The following is a 26,005-nucleotide window of genomic DNA, read 5'->3' on the forward strand; positions in this document are numbered from 1 at the left end:
TTTTTAACCGGTGCGCGGTCTTGTGCATATAAAGCACAACTGCGACCTTCCCCTTTTCCGCCTTGTTACTGTGAGGCACTGAAGTGCACCCCGATTTTACCCATCTGACAAGCTTCTCGCAGGTAGAGCCCAACAGGTTATCAGGGAACCCTGCTGCTTTTAGCCTACTGATCTGTAGAGCAAAGCTAGCACTAACAGAATGAGGACATGATTTTGAGAGGGCTGATCCATACTGGAGGAGTGGTTTAGTAGACCTAGGGAAAAAAACCCCAACATACATGAGAGGAATTGCAGCTTCAGGTCAAGAAACTGCAATTCATTATCCTTGGGAAGCTCAAAAGTGAACTTCAATCCCGAACCACATTCCTTAAAAACTTTCAGGATGTCGATACACACTCTTTGGTGATCATGCTTATCAAGTAAAATTAGATAATCGTCGACGTACCGAAAGGCACGCTTGTGGAGCCCAAGAAGACTTTTCCAACAACCGGTCCACTCTGCTAAGAAAAATTTCACAAAGAGTGGGAGCTACTCTGGAGCCAATACAAACTCCTGACTTCTGTACAAAGAGCTCATTGTGCCATCCTACAAAGGTTGCTTTGAGGTAAAAAGATAACAGCTCCAAGAACCCTGCCAGTGAAACACCGCAACTTGTTCGAAACGTCAATTCATCGTTTCCCTCTGTGATGCATAGTTTGACACTTTCCATCAGCTTGTCATGCGGAAGCAAGTAAAAAACATCCTCAATATCAATGCTAAAACCACAACACATGCCGGGGTTATAGTTTTTTAAGTGCTCAACAACTGCTTCAGAATTAGGCACACGAAACGGGTCCTGAATGGCCAACGAGGAAAGATGGCGCTGCAGAAAACCAGAGACGGCGTGTTGCCAGGTGCCCCTTTCTGACACAACGGCTCGAAAAGGCTTATCCGCTTTGTGGGTTTTAACCGAGAAGAAAATTTCAAGGTGTAGGCCTTTTGAACTCCTCACAGCCGACGAAAGGCGGCTAAGATTAAGTTCATCTAAAAGCTCACGCGCGCGTTCCTTAACTTTCTCTTCTTTTACCGTCACGCGCTTAAAATTCTTATCCAGCGCGTCTAAACCCTTCTTTAAAAAAAGGGCCTCCGGTAAAACAACAAAGAAACAAAGAGAACGTCCGTGCACTCCTCCACGCATCGCGATCGCACGTCCTCCGAGACTAAGCGGGAAATGGACGAACACAGGGACACTTTTTCCGCCCTATTAGGGGTTGGCTCAAAAGCATACTTGGGGCCCAACTGCAGCACATGCCTGTGAACGTCCAGAAGTCGAGCATCGCCGAGGGTGAGGACAGTCCCTTCCGCCACAACCGATGCGTGGAGGAGTGCACGGACGTTCTCGTACAAACTGAGGGCAGGTCTCGCAACACGGGGTGCTTGAAACCTGTTGTCAGCTACTTGGCATCAAATAACCTGCGTGTGTTAACTTCTGACAAGGAAGGTTTCTTTGTTGTTTTACCGGAGGCCCTTTTTTTAAAGAAGGGTTTAGACGCGCTGGATAAGAATTTTAAGCGCGTGACGGTAAAAGAAGAGAAAGTTAAGGAACGCGCGCGTGAGCTTTTAGATGAACTTAATCTTAGCCGCCTTTGTCGGCTGTGAGGAGTTCAAAAGGCCTACACCTTGAAATTTTCTTCTCGGTTAAAACCCACAAAGCGGATAAGCCTTTTCGAGCCGTTGTGTCAGAAAGGGGCACCTGGCAACACGCCGTCTCTGGTTTTCTGCAGCGCCATCTTTCCTCGTTGGCCATTCAGGACCCGTTTCGTGTGCCTAATTCTGAAGCAGTTGTTGAGCACTTAAAAAACGATAACCCCGGCATGTGTTGTGGTTTTAGCATTGATATTGAGGATGTTTTTTACTTGCTTCCGCATGACAAGCTGATGGAAAGTGTCAAACTACGCATCACAGAGGGAAACGATGAATTGACGTTTCGAACAAGTTGCGGTGTTTCACTGGCAGGGTTCTTGGAGCTGTTATCTTTTTACCTCAAAGCAACCTTTGTAGGATGGCACAATGAGCTCTTTGTACAGAAGTCGGGAGTTTGTATTGGCTCCAGAGTAGCTCCCACTCTTTGTGAAATTTTTCTTAGCAGAGTGGACCGGTTGTTGGAAAAGTCTTCTTGGGCTCCACAAGCGTGCCTTTCGGCACGTCGACGATTATCTAATTTTACTTGATAGGCATGATCACCAAAGAGTGTGTATCGACATCCTGAAAGTTTTTAAGGAATGTGGTTCTGGGATTGAAGTTCACTTTTGAGCTTCCCAAGGATAATGAATTGCAGTTTCTTGACCTGAAGCTGCAATTCCTCTCATGTATGTTGGGGTTTTTTTCCCTAGGTCTACTAAACCACTCCTCCAGTATGGATCAGCCCTCTCAAAATCATGTCCTCATTCTGTTAGTGCTAGCTTTGCTCTACAGATCAGTAGGCTAAAAGCAGCAGGGTTCCCTGATAACTTGTTGGGCTCTACCTGCGAGAAGCTTGTCAGATGGGTAAAATCGGGGTGCACTTCAGTGCCTCACAGTAACAAGGCGGAAAAGGGGAAGGTCGCAGTTGTGCCTTATATGCACAAGACCGCGCACCGGTTAAAAAAGGTTGCAAAGCGTTATGGTGTTGACGTTGTTTTCAGTGCGCCTAACAAGCTCTCGCGTGTTTGCCCCCCTGTGGAAAGGATGGTTGATAGGAGATGCTCTGAATATGGTCGTTGCCGTGTAAAACATGTGAATACCTATGTGCCCTGCCGCGTTGGCGTAGTATATAACATACCTACAACTTGCAAACGCACATACATCGGACAAACTGGACGGTGTGTAAACATACGCTTGCGTGAACATGAAAGGTCGTTGAAGACCGACAAGCTTTCACACTTATCTGCACATTGTCATGCTTGTGGGTGTCTTCCTTTGTTTAAAGAAGCAGCTGTTTTGTTTTCGAACCGAGTTCAAAGGACTCGTGAAATTGTGGAAACCGCCTATATTTCTAAATCGGGTGCTTCTTGTATAAGCTGTCCGTCCGTAGCGCTATCAAGCCGAGAGGTAGATTACCTTAATATAACTTAAGCTGGTGACAAAAAACGTGCCTGGTGTTTTATCTTTTATATGCATATTCATTCTGCGGTGGTCTGGTTCTTTTTCTTGTTTTTTGTAATGTGTGTGTATATCTTCTTTCGCTTTTTGATTAAAGCTTCAGTTGCTAGAAGCGCGTCGTGCTGTCTCCTTCCTACCTGTCCGTTGTGGTTTTTTTCGCGCCTTTTAAAGATGAACTGCAGCTGGAACCGATAGACTCAAGCTGCATGTGCGTCTGGCGAGGTCATGCCCATCCCTGGAAGCGTATATTTCTGTAAATTGCTCATGACTCCTTGACTCTACCGTTGCTGATCTGGCACTCATTTCCAGCAAGCCTTGCATATGCAGCTCTTTACATTGTAACACCATGTGGCCAGTAGCGTGTAAAAAGTATGCGCCGCCCACAAGCCTGCTGTTTTGAAGAAATACTGAAAGAATCTCATGGAGACCCATTGGAAAATCAGCCAAGTTATCCTTGAAGTATTAATTCTAAAAAGACAGGGCGTGCAAACACGGACACAAGAAACAAGTCAGGACACCGCAAATGCCGACTAACAACTGAAGAGACGCACAATGACGGAAACGTAAGAAGGCACGAAAACTTATCTGCGCATGCCCCATGCAATAGGCGAACCTATCAATCCGGCACGTGTGGGGGTCTACATGGAAGATAACTGTTAAGGCACTTGATTTCATCTTTATGCAAGTTAATCGACGGTTGGCTCACGCATGTGCTACCACTATTCTCGATATGCCATGCCTCAATCATCGGGCGTGTTTCCTCATTTCTATGCCGGTACAACACTGCGTATTCATCGAATTTTGGCGTGCACTTACACTCTCGACAATGTAAAGATAGATTAGAAGGTGAGCCTCCGGTTAGCGATCTCAGGTGCTAGTTCTCAGGCGCTAGTTCAGTTCCTCTCAGAGGAGAACCCCGGCTGTTGTAAAGCTTTTAGTATGGATATTGAAGACCTTTATTGCTCCTTGCCGCATGAGGACTTATTAAAATGTGTTAATGAATGTATTAGAGGGCCAGTAAACAGGCTCCGACTTTTTTTAGGCAGGGATCATATTTTCCGAATATTACAGCGCTGTCCGCTGCGCAGACCCTCCATTTTGAAAAACAATTCCCACGCCTCTTCCCTTCGCCTGACCAATCCTCCTCATATGCGCAGTGATGCAAACATGCCCATGGGCAACTTGACGTACCACTGAGCTCGTCGATTGCTTTAAACCAGGTCTCAACAAACAGTTGTCAAGTTAACGTCAGTTCCTGTTGCCACCTACCGCTACGAAACTGCGCCTTGTTTCTTGGCCCTGTGGTGATGCGGTTTCGTCCACACAGCTGTCGCGCGTGTATTCCTCGCACTGCATAGCACCTGCATGCACTTTGCCTTCAAGGCGAAGCGCTGTTCAGTTGTCTGCTGCAAATCGAGCGGAAAGAGGGGAATCTCCGGTAGCTCGGACGGGTCGCACTTGCTCGCGCGGTAAGCGGGGTTCTCCAGGCTTTTCTCTCACACCCCTTCGACATCTTGGAAAGCAAGCACGCATTCCCGCAGCATTGTGAACTGTCACAAAGGTTTAAAAATACTGAAGAGCCAAAAACTACCCGTCAAGTTACGGAGCACGTGCGACAATGTAAACAATAAACAACCAGGAGCCGCAGCAAGCGGAAGTGCATTGCAACTAATCGAGCTCGCCGATGACGTCAATTGCTGACGTCGTGTCACGTTGCCGAAGTGGGCAGAGTCACGACGACGGGCTACGCCTTCCCTTCCCTATGGCAGAGCACGGCCGGTCTAGAGGCGCGCGCTCGCTCCTTCCCTTACGGCCTGAGCAGCCGACGGGAGTACAATGGAACTTTTTCTATACAGTCACGACGGCGCGCTCCGCGTGACGGCGTCGCGAGCCAACCGCCCAAAGCGCGTTTCGCCGCATGCGCTTCGTGTTTTAAACCAGCGGTGCCCGGCCAATTTCTCGTGCTAATTACTTCTTTCGGTTGTAGCAAGCGGTGAAGGAAGTACAGGTGCGTGTGGGGACATTCTGCCTTTCTCGGCACTCGGCAATAGAAGACGCACACACAGCGCTACTAGCAACAACAATATTTTTTAAGACCCGACCACCTTATATTCGATGGAGGCGAAAATGCCTGAGGCCCGTGTGCTTAGATTTATGTGCACGTTAGAGAACCCCAGCTGCCACAGCAGAGCATGTTTGGTGAGCCACGCATATTTACAACGTCACAGAGGGGAGCCGTCACAGCTGCTTTGACCTACATTGTCACGGAAAAGGCGCTACCTTCAAAAGACATGGGCATTTGCGACGAAAACATTGAAGAAGTGGCGGTGCCTATTCCGGAAGATGTTATTGAGGAACTTGAAGCTCTGCGAGAACCTCCTCGCAAACCACCGAACTCTGTTGCCTATTCAGGCTTGGTGCATGTAGGTGGTTACATTGCCAAACTCATCACTGATGTCGGTTGCGAAACATGCGCCATGCTAGTGACGACAAACAAAACGAGCAGTCCTTTGTATCATATTCTCCGTCAGCAAGAAGCCTATGATCTACACTACACAAAGCCGGAGTTACTCTCAGTGCTGGACACAATTGTGACGTTCTTCGAGAAAGCAGTCAAATATCTTCCTCGAACGAAAATCCTCGAGACTCTGCAATTGACTGTTGAGCCATACCTTGAAGATTCGCCACTTCTCGACTGTACGGAAGGTGTGGACAAGAGTCACGCGAGAGTGCTGGCTCATATTATTTCTGAGAAGTTTCTCCGGATTCTTCTTATTAACTACACAAAAAAGTTAACAGATCAGAATGACAGGCCTTCCGGTTTTATTCACAAGCCCTCGCGGAAGCATATCAGGCTGTGACAGACTTGACTCCTTTAAACTGTGATCGTCACTACAGTGTTTTACCAGCAGTGATTTTTTTCAGTTTTCCATGCGCATATTGTTGTGGTACCAAGGAAAACATTCTGTTTCCCATTGACAGGATTCTCTGAAAGTTTTTTTATGTTTCCTCTTCGTCTTCAGCGTGGCCGTCCCCATTATGCAGTGACTTTCACTTTTTTGAAGTATTTGTTTCAATATTAAAGCACGAATTAAGATGCCTCCAACAAAAAATGTGCAATTTTGTTATTTTCAAGTACAGCGACGGCCGGCACATACATTTGAAATAAATATTTCCTAAACCATGATTAAACTGTTTCCTCAACCAAATGCAATGTTCATCCTCTTACTTACTCTCGAAGTTGCAGAAACCAAAAAAAAAAAAAACAAGGCTGTGTTATAACCGCGTCGATGCTTTGCCGAGCAACAGAGGCGGGCTGAGCGGCCTGCGCCACCACTTCTGTAAAGCGGAATTTACCAGAGTCATCATATATACTTGCTACCATGTTTCTATGGCATTGGTACCATGAATACCATATAGAGTAACTTCAGAAGGCGCCACGGTAAGTCGGAAGCCGCGCACTCCCTGCGCGCGCTAGCCTCCGCAACAGCCGGGAGTGAGTTAGGGAGCAGTTGGCTCGGAGCGCCCCCTCGAAATTGCGGCCATAGGTAGCAACAGCCCCCCGTGCGCAGGCCGTAAAGGAAGGAGCGAGCGCGCGCCTCCAGACCGGCCGTGGGCAGAGAAAGGGGGCGAGGCCGCGCGAAAATTTGAAACAAGCTGAAACGGATGTTCTAACCCCGATAACTTCCTTATTATAGCACGTATTTGCAAAATTCTTGCAGCAGCATGTTCGCATAGCAAAAGTGCGCATATTTATCTTCATTACAATTTCTGGACCTCGGGGTTGTTTACTGGCCCTTTAACGAACAAGGGCATGAGACGGCTTTTCACCGATAAATGTGGTGTTTTTACCGAGACTTTTCTAGAAAGTCTTTCCATGTATTTAAAGTCGACGCTGGTAGGTTGGAAGGAAGGCGTTTATGTGCAGAAATCAGGGATATGTATTGGTTCTAAGGTTGCTCCAGTTTTTAGTGATTTATACCTTAGCAAGATTGACAAACTTTTGGAAGGTGCCTTAGGTAATTCGGTTATTAAGGTTTTTCGTTATGGGGACGATTACTTGATTTTTTGTAGTAGGGAGGACTTCGAAACTGTGGTAACCTCATTGAGCGAAAAATTTGAAATAAATGGAGGTGGGCTGAACTTCACTAAAGAGGTGCCTCAGAATAATGGAATACAATTTCTTAACATTTCCTTAACGTTTCAGAAGAACCACGTGTGCTGGCAGTATTCTCCTAGATCTTCGAAACCGTTGTTAAATTTTTCGTCGAAGCACTCGAAGACTGCAAAAAACGGTATCGCCATGTCTTGCCTTAAGTCAGCCCTCACCAAGTTGTCTGAGCACAAAATGAGTGATAGCTTTAACGCACAGGTTACGCGTCTTTTAGATGTAGGGTATCCTCGTGATGCAGTGGCCACTGTCACTGAAGGTTTAAAGAAGCCCATTATGTTAAGTCTGAGCATGGTTGCAGAAAGCGTTAGGAAGAAACGTGTCGTAGGTATACCGTACATTCATTGCGTATCTCACAGGCTAAAGAAAGTAAGAAGTTGATACGGCATTAATGTTGTTTTCACTGCTGCCAATAAGCTAGGTAAGAGTTGTGCCGCTGTGCAGAGGAAGATTGAGCGAGTAAAAGACAAGAAGCGTACAGATATTCGTTTCGTAAAACACACAAACAAATTCACTCATTGCCGTACAAGTGTGGTGTATAAGGTCCCTTTCAGCTGCGGCCGCTTCTACGTAGGACAGACGGGCCGTTGCATTAACCAGAGATTATTGGAACACAAGAGATAGCTAACCGGAGGCTCACCTTCTAATCTATCTTTACATTGTCGAGAGTGTAAGTGCACGCCAAATTCGATGAATGCGCAGTGTTGTACCGGCATAGAAATGAAGAAACGCGCCTGATGATTGAGGCATGGCATATCAAGAATAGTGGTAGCACATGCGTGAGCCAACCGTCGATTAACTTGCGTAAAGAGGAAATCAAATGCCTTACCAGTTATCTTCCACGTATACCCCCACGCGTGCCGAATTGATAGGTTCGCCTATTGCATGGGCATGCGCAGATACGTTTTCGCGCCTTCTTTCTTTTCCGCCGTTGTGCGTCTCTTCAGTTGTTAGTCGGCGTTTGTGGTGTCCTGACTTCTTTCTTGTGTCTGTGTTTGCACGCCCTGTCTTTTTAGAATGAATACTTAGCAACTAGCTCAGCTCTCTGTTATTCTGTCCTTGAAGGTCTTTTTTACTCACGCACGAAGAGGAATGCCTCTAGTGTAGTTTTCCTCTTCACGAGTGTAGTGATAGCCACAGCCTGATCAGTGCTGGATGACAATATGCACCTCAAAGTGAGGACAAGCCTTGGCATCATTGCCACCTTTCGTACGTTTGTCTCAGTGTGCGGCAATTGCAATGCGAGGCGTGGCTGCCCAGTGCCTGTGGCGCCGCAGGTGAGCACTGTGAGGGCGAGAGCATCTGTGGTGAGCACAAGCTCACCTGTGAGAGTCGGCTCTCGCTTTCCCAAGTTGTGGCCAGTAGCTGTGCACTCAGAGTATTGCATTCCAATCGCTGAGCGCTGTACTTCTCCACACACTCGCCGGCACAGCAATAGGATCTGCCTGTTGTCGGTAACAACAGCAATCCTTGGGGAGCTGAGGGCTGCAGGTGTCCAGCATCACCGTAGTGATGTTTTTGTGATATGTTGGTGACTGCTTCTGCATCTTAAAAACATCTTCCGTAGACGTTTTCACCACCAATTTCAACTCACTTGAAGACAGTTTTCTAAAAAACAGGAGGATAACTGTGGCTTGTGGTTCTTCCCTGTGCTTGGAAGGAAGATGGAGGGCTAGCTGCAATCATCATTGTACTGAAAAACATCATACTGTAGTCATGAATTGAAATGCAAAAATTTAGGGCTATGTAATGCATTCCCTTTCTTATCATATCGCCATAATTGTTACTCGAACACTTGCATAAGCAAACATTATCTTTGGTAGCCAGGTTTACAGCAACTTGATGCAGTTATCACGAGCAATTGAAAAAATACTGAAAATCATACTGAAAAAATACTGAAAATACTGAAAGTCATTATACTAAAAAAAATGGTGTCACGTTACAATCCATCAGCACTGTACACGTTGATTGCAATCACCCTTTGCATCATGAAGGAGCTGTTATAATCTGAGAGATGCAAGGCACCAAAGGAGAAGAAGATATTCACTTGCCTTTGTTCTAGAGTTGTCTACTTCTGAGAGTCTGCATGAATGGCATAAAGGAGAAGGCACAGGGTTTTGTACATACTATATGCCACCATGACATCCCCGAAAGGCTGCGTCAGCAGAAGAGTGACATAGGAAGTTTTGACTGCTAATGAGGTGCATCGGTTCTGAAGATGCAGCACCTTCTATTTGACTTGTATTTCACTACACCCAGAGTTATTAATCAGATGACCCAAAAAAGTGCACCTAGCTCACAGCGCTGCAAATGTGAGATGCAGCCAACTAAGATCAGGTGCCATGGTCATCAATGGGAAGTGTACAATAACGAGCACCAGCTGTGGTGGTTACGGTAGTGCCGCTGTGATTGCTGGTCGCACTTAAGAGGGGTGCGAAATCAATTCCCCCTGAATGACATGCGTCAGCGCCACGAGCTTCTCAAGCGAAGGGAGAAGCACAAGTTTACTCCAGGGGAAACATTTGAAGAAGACACCAGGTTTGCTGAGGACATGTGCTGTTAGCAAAGCAGAACAGTCACTGAGTCATGGGATCACAGAGGGGCCAACATGTGTGTAGATAGCTGGGCTATGCATCCATGGAAGTAAGCAGTGCGAAAAGCAAGACGACGTGCACGTGCAGCTTCACTTGTCCCTTGCACTGAAGGTTTAGAAAGATCGCAGAGATGGAAAAAACGTTTTCACGGTGTAAATCTCACCAGAGGAGGGCGGTTGATCGACCACCTTTGCGGGACCGAGCAGGTCGTCAAGGACGATGCTGTGTGTGCGAGCGCTACATGCGTGCCGATGCTGAACGGCCACATTTATTTGACATTAATAGAGAAGTGACTGCGCGAGTTCTGTAATTATGTTACCGGTAAAACGCACCTTCATTGCGGCAGCCATGTCTACTCGGAGCTGTCAGCAAACATTCATCACACTTTCACGTGCGTTTTCTATTGATAACTTTTCGATTGCTTGGATGCCAGGTTTGTCGTGGGGCTTTAACTTTATTATGAGCTCAGTGTGAAGAGCATAAATTTACATCCGCCCTGTTGAATCTGGCTGCATTGCAATGCGCAGTGTTCAGTTTCGTGGGAATTTCACTTTTGCCGAGGTTTGCTTCAAATGATAACAATGTCGGATCGCAAGTTTAATGTCACCTTGGATTTCTTTAAAGCTCCCTTTGACAGCATAATGATATGCGCAAAAAAATATATATATATTTCATGCCCACCTCATGTTTCTTGCAGAGGCGTGTTTCATTTCGAATAATATGGATGCCTGATCACGCACCGTGTTCGCTGATTCTAATGTCGCTTTGGTTGTTCCGACAGCTCGCTTGGTCAGCATCATATTATACAATACTCACTGGGATCGCGCATGTTTATGATTATGCCGATATTTGTGCCCGATGATAAGCACGTCTGATTTCGCGAAGCCATCGAAAATTTAATTGCTGCCTTGGTTCTTTTTTCAGCTCGTTTCCAAAGCGGCAGCTGTGTATTGCCCGCGGCTCTCGCACATGCAAGGATATATATATTGCATGCCGAAAGCACGACATTATTACGAGGCACGCCGTGGTGGGGGACTTCGGATTAATTTCGGCCACTTGGGTTTCTTCGACGTGGACGTATATCTAAGTACGCCGGTGTTACTGCATTTCGCTCCCATCGAAATGCAACTGCCGTATGCATGAATCAAACCCATGACCACGATCTTAGCAGCGCAACACTTCAGCCTGCTAAGCAATTGCGGCATGTCGCATAAAATGCCAATATAAACGTTCAGTGCCAACATGCAGCTTAATTCTGTTTACAGTGAGCCGCAACGGGAAATGTACCGCACTCAGCTGAATTAAACGCTTAGTACTCACGGTACATTATTTAAACTGTGGTGTAATAAGCCCACATGCTCCGCTGCTGTCACATTACAAATGGTTGACTCGGAAAGCCAGTGCGCAATCTCGAAACGTACAGCGGCTGTCTATTTGTTGTAGCCTCGATTCACATACGCACTTCCCTTTCAAATGAGCACGATCATCGCGTTTATTGTGTACAACAAAAATTGCTTGAAAGTGACAAGACCATGAAAGCATCGCGGCGAACTGCCATAATCCACTCTTGACGCCTCTGCTCCTCACACTGCTTGCATTGAAAATGGTAGAACTTGACGGGCAGTTTTCAGCTGTTGGTCATTTTTAAATTTTTGTGACAGCTCACAGTGCAGCAGGACTGCATGCCTGCTTTCGAGTACGACAAAGGAACGGCACCCATAGCGTGAAAAATGTGAGATAAAAGCCCTGGGAAGCGCGTTCTCCACACGCGCTATGGGAAAACCAAGCAAGCACGACCCGTCCGAGCCCCTCTCTCCGCTGGGGCGGCGGACGGCACTGTGCAAACTTGAGCGTGGGAGGCCTATGGGTAGTGCAAACGCGGGGAACTCTGAAAAATGATGCACTTCTTGTGGCAGCGTGGACCAGAAAAAAAGCAGTTGCGCTGCACTGATGCTTGTGAAAGGCATGTGTTCAAATCAAGCTGCAGCAAAGTGATGCGACATCTTCAGCTGCAGGAGCCTTAGTGGTATACTTTTATTATACTAATGAAGGCTTCATGCAGTTCGGTGTATTTATCATTCAACGCAGAACAGCTTCTGTTCTCCGAACATCTGTGGTGGGGCTACATGTAGTACTACTGACCTTCTTTGCATATACTCGCTTATGCATGCATGTTATTCACTGGTATACATGCTAAAAGGCTACTCACGTACCCTTCATTTTATGTAAACACTGATGCAATCGCAATGAAGTGGTTTGTTGCCACAAGTTTGTGTGCTTAGCATTGTCATTTTGCTCGGCCTGTATGTTTTTATTGTTTCCTTAACTGCCGTTAGAATCCAGATGGCGCAACCATCACGTCCAAATTTTGTCCCCATTGGCTCTGTGTGAATGTCACTCCCTTGGCGAAACCTCCGTCATTCGCCACGGAAGCCGACATCTATGCTGTGATGAACTGTGGAGGCCAAGTTGACTTCTGCCACAATGACTTCGGACGGTCAGAACATTTCTTTGCTTGAAGATATTACATGATAAGTATAAAACGGTGCTTAACACAGGAGACAGAAGGAAGAAGTGGCACACACGGCGCTGAATGCAACTGGGATTATTGAAAAGTGACACGGGGGGGTTGCATTTAGCTATCATCATGATAGCTACACTTCATTATGATAGTTATCATTATGGTAGCACTGTGTGTGTCACTTCTTCCTTTGTCCCTTGTGTTAAGCACTGTTTTATATTTACCATGGAAACCTGCCAACTCACCCAATCTGTGCCCGTCTTCTTGACGATATTGCCTGAACTGAAAGACACATTGAGCCAGGGATCGGTTCATTCTGTTTATAGTGCAGGCAATTTCCAAAGGCTGGGTTTGTCAGAAGGGAGAACGTTTGGGCGTGTTGGTTATTCATCGTCCATCAGCAACCATAGCGCAACAAAGAACACGGGACAAGGAGCGCTTGTCCTGGTCACTTCCTTGTCCCGTGTTCTTGGTTGCGCTATGGTTGCTGATGAACGATGGGTTTGTCAACATCTTTTAGAGCTCAACTCCTCCTTGCACGAACCCAGAAAACGCCTCCCTTGATGTATGTGACTGATGTTCAAGCTCTGGCGAGGTCAGTGCCAGCGAAAGAGTCCAGCAAAAGATTAGTGCGGTGCGTTAGTGAAAACGAACAGCGGCTTATGGCGAGGCTTTTGTGCTGCCACCGCCAGAGGCGCTCGCTGCATCCAAGCTCACCGTGTGTTCATGCCTAGAGCAGCGTCTGTCTTGTAGAGTATCACGTTGGCTCCCTTGTTGGGCCATGTAGTTGAAGAGTGCAGACTTGTCGTCATTCTTGCCTGAACCAAGGCCATGACATTGCGTGTCATTGCAACACCAGCCAAGGAGGCTGCCTGGCAGCCACTTTGCCAGAACCAGGCATGGAGGAGGAGTGGGGCTATCACTCGACAGACTTGGTTTAACCGTTTTCAACCAGGGCGGTTTCTTGTTCGAGTGTCAGATCAATGACTTTTCGTAAACCGGTGACACCTCGCTGCCATATTGGCACATGAACCTCAGAATGTTTGTTCAAAGTGGGGCCTGTTTCAGTTAGGGCCAGCATCATAAACAGTCCACGCTGACAGCATTGCGATCGAGTCATCCAAGTAATGGAATGCGTCCGGATGATGCCTGTGCTACATGATGCCACCTCACATCAACGAGAGAAAGCTAAGGAAAACAAACCGGATTGTAAGGAAGTGTGCCGGCAAGATCCAAGCATTTCGCTCAGCCACCATCGCGTTTGGACAGCAAAGCAGCTTGCATCGTAGTGTCTATTTTGCCATCTATTCAGACGCTGTAATGCCCTTTTGTGGCTTTAATTGGGTGAGCTCGGGTCTCTGCAGGGCACTGAGCTGTGTCGTGCATTTGCTTTCCAGGGTCCTGAAGCATTCCTGCAAGCTCAGAAGGAAGTGTATCAGGCACTCGAAGAGCGGTATTACCACTCGTTTCTGGTGAGCGAAGCTTACCATAGCATGGTGATCGAGATGCAGCACCTCCACCTGGACGTTGGCACCTGCAGAGAGGGTATGCTCAGCATTGTTGCTTTCAGCCAGGGCACCTGTATGTGGATATACGAAAATTTTATTAGCAGCTAAAAATTTAAATGCACCAACTCTACTGAGCCCACAAAAATCGTTATGAATGTGTGTGCACTGCAGGGACCATAAAGAAATTATCAGTGTCTACAATAAATAAAAGAATGATGTGCAGTTTCAATGAAATCATATTCAGCGCCTCACAAAAAAGGTTGGATTGTGGCTGAATTATGATTATTTTTATTTACAGAGAGCAGATTTTTTTTTTCTAAAGGCAAGAGATAATTAAAACTGTTTTAAAAAGTACTCAGGCAAATTTTTTCTTTGCTTATGTACTTCAGAGTCAATTCTTTTCAACTTCTCACTAAGGCTGCACTATACACAAGGTGCCTTGGACTTATGCCGAGTGGTGGCCGCATGTGCTTGAAGGTCTGGCCTAGGTTCAAGGACCAGTACAGATGATTGTGTGGCTCTTGCATGCACAGGTAGTATTAGTGGCACACGTAGCCGTGAGTATGTTTTAATGCGGTTTTAAAGTGTGCACGAGTGCTCATCTGTTGGTGGCACCTCGCGACATTGTTGACATTCCTATTGACATCGCAAGCAGGCAAGATCGTGGGGTGCATACAAGTCTGCGTTTAATAGCACACAAAGGGCTTTGTGCTAGGTGTAGCAAACTTTGGGAAGGGTCTGAGTGGCTGATGATATTGACCTTGCTTCAAAGAGCTTCAGTGCAAATAATCTCGTTTTGCTCCACTGCAGTGAGGCACCAGCTTCTTGCAACTCTGGCTTCTTGCAACGACTTTCATAGTGACGGCAGAATTTATGATAATGCTAGTCTTAAAGGGACTGCCTTCATCGTCTTTCTGTTTTGTGTTGCAATAGAAAGTTTGCCGTCTGAAGTGTCCAATCTTGCAGCGGTTTCTCTGGAAAGCGAGTAGAAACGTTTAAAACAGAATTCTTCTATCTACATTCTGTCATCGTCAATTGGTGTAAGGATGCCCGCGACACTGGTTACTGCAAGCGATGACAATCGTTGTGCCGGTGAAAGTAAAAAATTGGAAGCACGTGCAGTTTTTGCAGGCTTCATTAGGTTTTGTTTAATAATAAAACGATTATCGTAATGGTCGTTTAGAGATCGCAAATTGTCAACTAAAGTATTACTACCACAATCTTTCCAGCTTTGTTTAGTTAGCCTGATAAACCACCGCAGTCAAGCAGAAAGCTTGGTCTGTTCCAGCAACCCTGCCACGTCGGGGTTGTGAAACAAACTGTACTGGTTCCACTCATGCCAAACGTGCAACTAAAATGAACATGAGGCGTGCTTGACAGAAGGTCCCTGCTGTTCTTCAGTTATGTTTAGTTGTTCTGTGTTGCATATGCGACATGACAGCCAACACAGACGCCATGCTCGCTCGTGTTTCTCCGCCCTAGGCAGGCAGGTGAATGCGTCACTGGCAGTCTTTGAACGCGTCAGAAAAAAAGCAAAAATTACTCTCTGGCGCAAAGGAAAGCTGCCAAAAGTGCATAAAATACAATTTTAAGGTATACTTGTTTTCAAGCAAAATGAGTACCTGCGAGTGTTTTGTTCCTGCCAATAGATTGAACCACTAGTGTCGCTGGTGGGTGACGCTAGTGGTCATACTTTCATGAAGCCAAATTAAAAGTATAATTCCTTTTTTTATTGGATGCTTGCTGCCACCAATGTGAGAAACCATCTTCTCATTTTCACCGCAGTCGAAAATTTTTGTTGAGCGGTAGACAGTCTCTTTAATTATATGCCGTGTTAGTGCATTTGCAGTCGTCAGGCGCAGGCCTGCTCGGTAAAGGTCACAACAACAAATTTGGCTGTCTGTGGTTTGGTGGATGGAGCGAGGCTTGGCCAGGGTGTGCCGCAAACTGCCTCATGCGGAGAGAGAAGTATTTGAGGATGTGCTAGGCCGCCGCAGCTTGTGAGGGCGGCCCGATAGCATCACGATGGGCTTTTGCCGCAGCACGGCGCTTTGCAATCGTTTACATGTTCTTCTACGGATGAGACGCCTAAAAATCGCCATAGTGTTACATATACTGTAAGTTTCCCAGATTTCTGTCTGTTACGTAAATGAGTAAGTGTGACAGACATTTTAGTTGCCGTTATTAATAAATACTGCTCTAATTACAGGCTGTAAAGTGCTCGAAATGAGCCACTAGTAGTGGTTGCTGAGCAGATGATGTCTGCCGCATTCACAGGTCCCTGGCTCCCGTGTTGTGCACACGCGTCGTAGGTGGCCTTGGGAGGGAAAGCTTTCGTGATCTGCAGGCTTTCTGTCTATGTAGCACTCTCGTGTTGCGCCAGCGGCGTTGGCTTCTTGCTCTCTGCGCGTGCTTTTCATGCCGCAACAATCAGCACATCTTAATAATGTGGTGGAAATGTGTCAAGTTAAACTGGAACAGTGGTTACGCATCGTGCAAGAAGAAGGTGCCATGCCCCACAGCTTTATTGGGATGCCCGACCTTCAGTGCGACTCGATGAGGTTCGAAGCAAGAAAAGATGGAGAGCTCGCGGCTACGTTTGCAATTATCGGTGAGTGACATAGATGTATTGACCCAGCAGGAACAGGCAAGGACAATCGGGGCACTTCTTTACTGAGCACCTGAAGCGATATTATCGCAGAAGCGAGTGGTCCCCAGCATTCATCAAAGGCACAAAGAGAAATCAGTAACAAGAGCATTCTAAGTGTGAATTCGCATAATAAAAAAATTCTAGCTTTCTCGTTATACAAAATATCTCGTGCAGGTAATTTCTTTGTATGTGATGTCTTCTTTTTCCTCGTTAGTTTATCGAATTTGGAGCCAGCGAGGAGGCCCAGTATACACACACATTCACGTGTAAAGCATAGGCGGCGAATCGGTGAACCTCATCGGACAACAGAGGGCGTGTCAGTACCGTGCCCGATTCCATGACCCGAGCGAATGCAGTTTCTCAAGGATTCTTGCTCCGTGCCTGGCTTGGGCTTTCGGGTAAGCCGAGGCCTACGGAGTGCTCTAGCTGTGCAAGTGAGGACATCTTGTTGAAATATGTGTAATACGGGTAAATGAAAACCTTTCATGAAGACACTGGTATGGATTCCTCCCATTGTTACTTGGTGCACATACTTGAGTAAAGCCTAGTGAGCACGTGTCTGTATAATGCGCGACAGTATCGGTAAGATCCACCGGATGGCAAGAAGGACATTCTGCATTCTTGTGTAAACATCCGGACTTGCAGGGAACAATAAACGAAAATTTCTAAAGCCACAAAGCAAATTCACCAAGATATCCTGTCGAGTCCTTCATGAAAGTGAGCCAGCGGAGCACAGTATAAACATGGCCAGAACTTGCTGACAGTACAAACTAAAGCCAAATGCCCTCTTTCTCTGATGGAGCAATTTCTCTCGGCAGGTGAGAGCAGGCAGCTAGCTACCACGTATTCAATTCAATTCAATTTTATTCCATTTTCTTGGCATACACACAAAAAAATGGAGGAGGCCCAAACAAAAAGTGAACCACTGTTCACTTGATGCGGATTCGGGCCCCCTTTACAAGGCATACAGCATGTCAGTAGATGCAGTACAAAGGAAAAACACCCAATACGCGCATTTGTGACAACAGATACCGCAAGGGTGTTCATTTCATGTGTTTTTTTGTTTTTATATAAAATTAAACATACTTCATATGCATACCAAAAAGCACAAAACCACATGCTGTACTTCTGGAATAAAAGAAACTGAGCGAATATGCTAAATCATTTGGCATCTTGGTCTGTTTGAAGTGGGTTTTTGCAGCCGGAGCCCCTTGATAAGTAGAGATCACCATTCTCTTACTTGCAGATGAACAGAGCTGCTCAAGCGGCAGCCAGCAGGAAGAGTGTGTGCCACAGGAATCAGCTGAGCCCACAGTGGAGGAGTGCTGGGCACAGAGGAAGAGCCAGCTGACACGGCTCGAGTCTCGGCTCGGTGATAAACGTAGGGCTCTACAGGCACTGCAGGCCACGCCCAATTCAGACCCCAAGGTGCCTTGCTATAGGTGTCTTCCTGATGCCAGGCCATGTAAACATTACCAAGTCCACTTGCCCATACTGACCACAAATGCCAAAAACAAAATTCTACCACATGTCCACAGTTGGGCCGACTCATCGTAGTGTCATGGCATTGCACCATTAAAGGGACATGGTTGTGACAATTTTGTGCAAGCGCATTGAGCCAACAAAGCAAGTCCTAGGGACTGATTTAAGCTCTCTTCTTGAAGTGTTTGTCTTGTTACAAGGCCTTGAAACCTGCGAATAACCACAGATCAGAGTGGCTCAGCCAAACGAGTCTGCTAGCATTATTCCAAGACACGTAACACCAGCACAGTGAGTTAAACTCGTGCCTAGCTGTTTTGACCAGGGTCCCGAACAGAGGACGCATACCTAGCTTGGGTATAGTGAGTGTTCTGTAGAGTAGTAATGGGTTGGCGACAGAAACATGTGGGAGCCCTGTTGGGGGCCTCACCTTCTGTCTTTTGATCGCAATGCTCCCTCCTACCCACAGCAACTCTCGAGTAGTTGAAGCTCTGGCACCGACGTCTTCATTTTGAGTGAACCAGTGGTGCCCAATTTCTGGGTCCAACACACAAGCTACGGGCCTTTTTGCAAGCATCCGCAACACGCCCCACTACTCACCCCCACCAGTAGTGAGTAGGGGCAAACGTACGATTTTGCAAACACCTGTAATACTGATGCCGACACGATGCAAGCTCTTGAAAATTCATGCGTTTGTATCCGAGGGATGTGTCCGCATTGTTCATGATGGATTCAGTGTGCGCCTGTCATGAAAGGTTATTGGTTAGCTGAATTCTTAATACTCAAGGTTGATTTTATTGATAACATAGCTGAAAGAAGTCAGAGTTACACAGAACAGACATAGAATTTAAAAAACATTAAGGCCCGAACACACGTACGCGTTGCAGCGCATCGACGCGTGACTTTTTGACGCGGTGCCGCGCCCTCTCTCTATGGAGAGGGAGGGCGCGCAGCTTCGCGTAGCCGCGGGGCCTCTCTCCCCATAGGAAGAGGCCGTGGCGCCGCATCGAAAAGTCATGCGTTGATGCGCTGCAACGCGTACATGTGTTCGGGCCTTTAGCCATTGTGAGCACCACATTGAAATGTTATCTAGGTCTGACTGAAAAATAAGGTTATCATGCTGATTAGTTATTTCACAGTATAGAGCGCAGTCATCAGCAAATAGTTTATTGGAACCGGTAATTACGGTAGTTAAGTCATTAATATAAATTAGCCCAGGACGGAGGGACGCCTGACTTGATATGATCACATCATATCGTGGGGATGCAGCATCATTAGCCATTACAAATTGAGTTACAATTTGTTAAGAAGCATTCTATCCAGTTCAAGATGTTAGGGTCAATATTAAGTACTCTTTAAGAGGCAGTCAGTGATAAGACACCTTGTCAAACACTTGTAAAATCTAAGAAAATACAGTCTATAACTTGGCCTTTGTCTAAAGAGGAAGAAATGTTATGTATATAAACAATATTAGTTGTGTTTTGCAGGAATAGTTGTTGCGAAACCCATACTGAAATGAAGGAAAAAAAAGAGTCCATAATAATATCTAGTTTAACATCCCAAAACCGTGATATGATTATGAGAGACGCCATAGTGGAGGGCTCTGGAAATTTCGACCACCTGGGGTTCTTTAACGTGCACCTAAATCCAAATACCTGGGCCTCAAACACTTTTACCTCCCATCGAAAATGCGGCCGGGATTCGATCCCACGACCTTTGGGTCAGCAGTCGAGTGCCATAACCACTAGATCACCGTGGCGGGGCAAGAAAAAGTCCAGAAATGAAATAAGATTAGAAAATATGTTCAAGGATTTTGCAAGGCACGCTAGTCAGCGAAATGGGTGAGGAGAATGCAGGTTCAGCAAGGGACCACCTTCCAGTCTGCGGTCAAGCACTCAAACGACTGTACGTAAGAAATATATAGAGGAGTGCACAGCAGTACTTCTAAAAAACCTGGAATTAATTTCATCAGCACCATAAGCCAAATCTCTGCAAAATCGACGACAAGCAGATCTATGGAAAAAAAAGATGTTTTTGCACATGTCAGTACAGCAGTCAGAAAATGTCACGAAGGTGTCATTTAGAACCATGCAGCATTCTGCGTTGCTTATGGTGCTACTATCGGTATCTGTAAGAGATATGTTGCTTTTCTTTGATGTGTAAGGCAACTGGCAAGCACTTCAGCTCATTGGTGCGGTGAGATCTCACTATTGGATGTATGCGCCTGCAGCTGTAACTTCACCCCCGATCACATTGCCCGTGTTTACACTCAACAGATATTGTGCCCACACACTTCTTGGCAGTTGCTGATTATCGGCAAGAATAAAACGGCTGGTATCGTTGCAGCACCTAATGGAGCATGTGGTCTCCGCGATTTGCTTTGGCAGCGCCGTTGAGGCCACCCAGAGGGGCTCAACCTATCGAGCGCACTGCCGGTGCCAGCAAGGAAAGGCAGTGCTGAGAAGGAGGGTAACATGATTGCCTGCCTTAATGCAAGGTGCATCACTTAATTTAAGATGCGAATCATTTCATGAAGCTGTACAAATTTTCAAAAAACGCCTTCCTTTAAGCATGAGCCTGGCCATGGTGCATACCTCGTATTTGGGTGCACATCAAAGGATTCCTGGTTGTCAAAATAAATCGCTTAAGTGCCCTTCATAATCATATCGTGGTCTAAATTTCATTTCAAAATGTTTCAATCATAGGGGCCCATAAAATCAGAATTGAAGTGAAAGATTGGGACTGAGGAGCCCATTTGTTTTTCTTGAAGGGAGGCTGACGTACTTAATAAAAAAAGGGATTTTGGAGCGTGCAATCAGTTTAACTGCTGAATTCAAATATCGATGTAAGAATTCTCAAAAGTGAATGCGATTGGCATTTTTTGGCAAAAAACGGCAGCTGCGGCAGCCGGGTGTCTTGAGACTCTGAGCGAGCGTGGCGACATCATCTTAGTATGCCGTGTCGTCTGCAACAGTGGCACCGTTCAAGTGTGGCCTCCGCAATTAGCTCTAGCAACAGCCAGAGCTAAGATACGAGAGATGCTTGTTCACAGTGTGCTTGACTGTCTGTCGTTATGGCAGATATTGTAATCCAGCTGCGAAACTTTCAGTGTCTGTATACTTACTGAACCTCCGGTACATGAACAGCGCTGTCGCAGAATTCGGATCAGTGAGTGGCGAGAACTTTCCGTTGGAGAGCAGCACGGCTCCACCAATCGAACTGAAGATGACGTAGTACTGGTTGGTTCATTTCCATGCCCACTTTTTCGGCGCATTCGCAGGGGTGGAGCAAGACAAACTTTTCGGTCGTGTATTCTGAAGAATCTGCTGCAACAACCATGGAAAGAATTACAACGTTGTCAACAATAATGTCAGTCCCTGTTGACGATGAACATTTACCAAATTCTAAAGCTACTTGAGCTTTTCTTTAGATGGTCAGGAACCCCTTTTCCAAGTAATCACCTCAGTATTGGGGTTTATGGCCTCACGAATTTCTTGAATCCGTCAAGAACAGAGGTTTGTGGCCTGCTTTAAAGGGACACTAAACAGCAAAACGATTTTTCTCGCATTAGTAATGTGGTCTTCCACGATACCAAAAACACCACGCTTGCTGCGAGAAGGCGCTTAATAAGCGAGAAAACGCGCAAAAAGAAAATACAGGGGCCGACGCCACCGTGGAATTCCCGCACCATTTGCCGTGACGTCACATATTTTTGACGGCACCTGCTTGGGCCTACGTAGTTCCTAATCGGTTAAATCGAAGTACATCGTCCTCTGAGGGGGCCAGAGACTTGATAAAACGAGTTTGTGGAAATTTCGTCGAGCCAGTGGCGCCAAAATACGTTAAATGCTCTTTGAAATGTTTTACGTCACGAATTGCAAAGTTCGGCGTGAAATTTAAAAATGAAACTTTGAACTTGGTTTTCTCGGCTAATAATAAACCTATGGTGGTGAAATAAACTGCACAAGAGTTCTCCGAGCACACTTTATCGATCTAAAGCAATTCATTGTTTCTCTTTAGTGTCCCTTTAAGCGGTGTTCACACGAGGGAGAAATCCGCGGGGGATGAAGACGGAGCTTAGTGACGTCAGCTGATGAGGATAATTCCCCTCGAAATTGCCCCGCTCACACGGACGAGGCGAATGGAGAGGGGCGAACCAGACTACTCTGGTGGCTTGTACAAGGCTGTTGAGACGTGTGCTGCTGCCTTTCGCAGAATGTGGGTAAAAAAAATGACACTCAGTATTTCACGTGCCTTTGTTGTCACAAGCCCGGGCCGAAGAAAGGTGCCATTCTTCGCGAGGTCATTGACAGTGGTTTTTTTTACCTCTGCTGAAGAAATTGTGCACAGCATTTTGGATCAGTCAACTTTGGTCCTAATCTGCAAGACTTTGGTCATGTAGTCGAGTAATAGGAATTGAAATGACGCGTCTTTCGATGTCCGTTGGCCATCATAGTGATCAGAGTTTTTTTTTTCATTTTTTTTTCACGAGAATGGAAGAGATGTTACCTCATGATGCTTGACAGAAATCTCTAAAATTCCGTATAGTGAGCCACAGCCTTCTGCATGAGAACTATGTAGTGTGCAAGAGCAAGCGACACTGCACCAAACATCTAGAAAGTTCATTCGAACGTATTGATTTTCATCATTAGTAAACATACGTTATGCGTTTTTCTTCGTTAAGCTGTTATTTCAAGAAAACTGGTGATGTCGGGTTAACCGGGCTCACGAAAACTGGCATTGTCAAAATGCTCATAAAAATCACCCCCCCCCCAAAAAAAAAGAAAGAAAAGAAAAGGTAATATCAGTGACCGGTATATGGGCCATAGTGGAGGTAGCACTCTGCCATCTGCTTGAACATCACCTCTCACACAGCATTCAATTTCAGCAGGCCTCGGACGCATGTTCTCAGACGATCGAAAAAAAAGAAAGGTGGCATCTTTGCTAAGTTTGGCCATCGTGGCTGCGGCCAACAATCCCGTAAAGCATAGCAAAACGGTTGCTGCAGGAGGAGCACCTAATGCCTGCCCGAAAATTCGCATTTAAAACAAACGCGCTTTGAGTTCACAATGCCGTCACGATCATGAACGCAAAACGCGGCAGCGCTACGAGCAGCGGGCGCGACACGAATACTAAGAAGCAATCCGTTGTCCTCTCCGGGCCTTTCGGTATCCCCAGCGTTGCCGTGGCGTCACCATTCTCATTTCTCCCCCACCGCGGGGGATCGTTTGTCCTGTTGGGGAAAAGGTCCCTGTCTCCTCCAAGGAGGCTCAGTGACGTATCATGGGTGGATGCATGCATTTGCAGATGGTGAGAGTTCTGGAGAAAGAGATGCAAGAAATGCGTGCCAAGTGTGACCTGCTTACCGACCAACTGCAACGAGCATATGACTGGATACAGGGCTTGGGAAAGTGGATTGTCACCATAAACGGCTCTCAGGTGGGTGCTTATCAAGTGATTACATGTTTCTTGGCACATTTTGCCAAAGATAGCTTTGCTTACAAACGAACGTGCAAGGTTATATTTTGTATAATGAGTGGCACGTTCTGACTTGCATTACCAATTACCAGCAATGATTGTCCGTGTGGCTAAAGCATATTTTCCTCTCCTCTGTTGCACCATTTCCCTAAAGAATGATGGCAGTGAGTTGCGGGTAAGGGGGGATGCGGGGATGAAATCGTGAAAATAGATAAAAATATCAATTTTTATAAAACGCCCGTTTAGGCATCCACAGTATGAATGCAGTATGAAAACAATTACGCCGAAAACGCACTCTAAGTGCCCGAGAAAAATAATTTTGTAAGCGCGGTTGGTGAAAAAGAAGCTCAAAATCGCACTACAATACCGCAATTCATGGCGCCGTATCTGGTCTTTCCTGCCACCGAGCACCTCCATCTTGGCGTCGTGTCAAAGCTCAAAGTTCCGCCTTTCCGTTGCCACTGCTGCCCTTTTCGCGTACGATGGTAGCATGAAAGAAGCGCATCATACCTTGGCACAACGGTAATAAATCGGCAATGTGTAGTAAACCGTAGTGCTTCGTCATTGAGCCACCTACTTTCGCCGATTTAGCTCACTCTTGTGCCACTCTGCTTCAATCCGAGCTTCGTGTGTGCACCTTTGCAGACCCGCTTCGAGACTACGTGATTCTACGAGCATCAGACGTTGCCATTAGCGGGAGAAGCGCGCGCTCGCGGCGAGTAAAACCAGTGGCTGGGATGGGAGGAGGGGGGTGTCCGGAGGCGACCCGTGCGTCAGGATGCTCGCGCACCAGCTCCCGGCGAAGGTTGTTGCGTGCCGAGTCGAACGAGCTGGCGTAATCCGTCAGCGAAGTCTCGGCGGAGTGTGCTCGTTTTGCGAGTTCGTCTGCAGCCTCGTTGCCCGCGATGCCGACGTGTGAAGGGAGCCACTGAAGGACCACATCACAGCCTCGTTCCTGGAGGGCCAGCAGGCTGAGAGCGGCACGCTGAGCAAGAAGGGGGCCTCGTTCCTCCCTCGCGAGCTGGCGGAGGGCAGGTTTCGAGTCGCAGAAGATTGCTGCGCTCGTGACGGCCGGCGAATTGCGCAGGAGGTCTGCAGCCAGCTGGAGCCCGACTAGCTCAGCTGTTGTTGAGGGTGCACAGCAGTGGCGTACCAACTTGTTCGCGAGTGGGGGGGCTGGCGTCGCTCACTCTGTCCGCCGTATATATATATATATATATATGGTTTAAGGTGATTTTTTATATTCATAGAGCTGATCAGATGACTTGCTTTTCAAAACTGTTTGCTTTAAATCAAGGAAGAATCTGCACAAACAGATTGTGCAGGCTGGGCCGCAGGGGCGGCGCCAATGGGGGGTTTGGGGGGGCTCCAGCCCCCCCCCCCCCAAAATTTCTGCCTGCCCCCCCCCTTTGCCCCCCCAAGAGCAAGCATACTCAAAATACAATGCATATGTTCCCAGCCTCCCTGCCCCCCTGAAGGAACCCACTTGTCGTGGGTGCCCCCCCAGTAAAAAAATCCTGGCGCCGCCCCTGCTGGGCCGCCCTAAACCGCGACAACGCAGCAGTGTAAGAAAATTTTGGAAATATTACCGTGAAGTTTAAGAACTGCAGCCACATTTAACCTGTTCTTCATCTGAGCATTACATCTGCAAACTTCACAGTCTCAGTTTCGCGTTGTGAATATGATGAGTGTAAAGAACTTGCTATGACTCTAGTACCTTAAGTTCTCACTTATTAAACAAAACATGTGGCTGACAAAGCGAGGTACTTCAGAAGTCTTCTGGATAAGCCGAGTGCCAATTTGTTTACTGTTAGAGCCTTCTAATATAAAGTCTTCCTAAAGGAGAAGCTCCAGTTCAGTCGATTAATACTTAAGGAAATCACATTGAGCTGGTCCTCCCACTTTTCCCAGCTTGGATGGGGGGGGGGGGGGGTCGGAAAAGCGGTGAAGTGGTCCTTTACTCCTCCCCTCCGGTTCCTCCAAGTAAATAGCCTACGTAAACTGTGTAAGCTGAAATTTCCCTTGAAAAAAAATGTGGGCGACTGTAACGTTAAACAACCCCGCATTGTTTCCTTCCGTATAGGTCGTTAGCTGCTAATGAGTGGTCGAAATTTTCGGGGTCATGCTCACAGCATCTGCTCGTAAAACGACGCAACAACATGATGCGTAAGTGGTCCACCGCGTAATGCCCACGTAGGCATGACTGCGTAAAAAATAAATAATAGTGAACTATTTTCAATACGGCATATTGTTTGTCATTGGTGCTTCGCTATTCGTCGAAAATTTTTCAATGCGCCGTAAAATCGCCTCCATGTTACGCGACGTCACCAGTCTGCGAAAACTCACGGCATTAAAATGAAATGTGCACAATAAGCAGCACATCACTGTGCTGAACAATAACTCTTTTTTTTTTTTTTTTTTGGCATAGCCAGACAGTGTCTCTTTCTGAACGAAATTTAAGAAGGCTGCCTTACAATCACATTG

At 46.6% G+C, this 26,005-nt stretch overlaps 1 protein-coding gene across 1 annotated transcript in view; it reads left to right on the forward strand.

The window, feature by feature from the left end:
* LOC119382383 (sorting nexin-25) overlaps positions 1 to 23,482 on the forward strand; it is a gene marked incomplete at its 3' end in the record, with an annotated part of 51,066 nt that extends 27,584 nt beyond the window's left edge. The window contains 3 exon segments of the mRNA XM_037650076.2: positions 13,804 to 13,951; positions 17,811 to 17,992; positions 23,351 to 23,482. Of these exon segments, the coding sequence (XP_037506004.1) occupies positions 13,804 to 13,951; positions 17,811 to 17,992; positions 23,351 to 23,482 (462 nt within the window).
* Positions 23,483 to 26,005: the final 2,523 nt, after the last annotated feature.

This window comes from Rhipicephalus sanguineus, chromosome 2 (assembly GCF_013339695.2).
Source record: "Rhipicephalus sanguineus isolate Rsan-2018 chromosome 2, BIME_Rsan_1.4, whole genome shotgun sequence".
Lineage (NCBI taxonomy): Eukaryota > Metazoa > Arthropoda > Arachnida > Ixodida > Ixodidae > Rhipicephalus > Rhipicephalus sanguineus.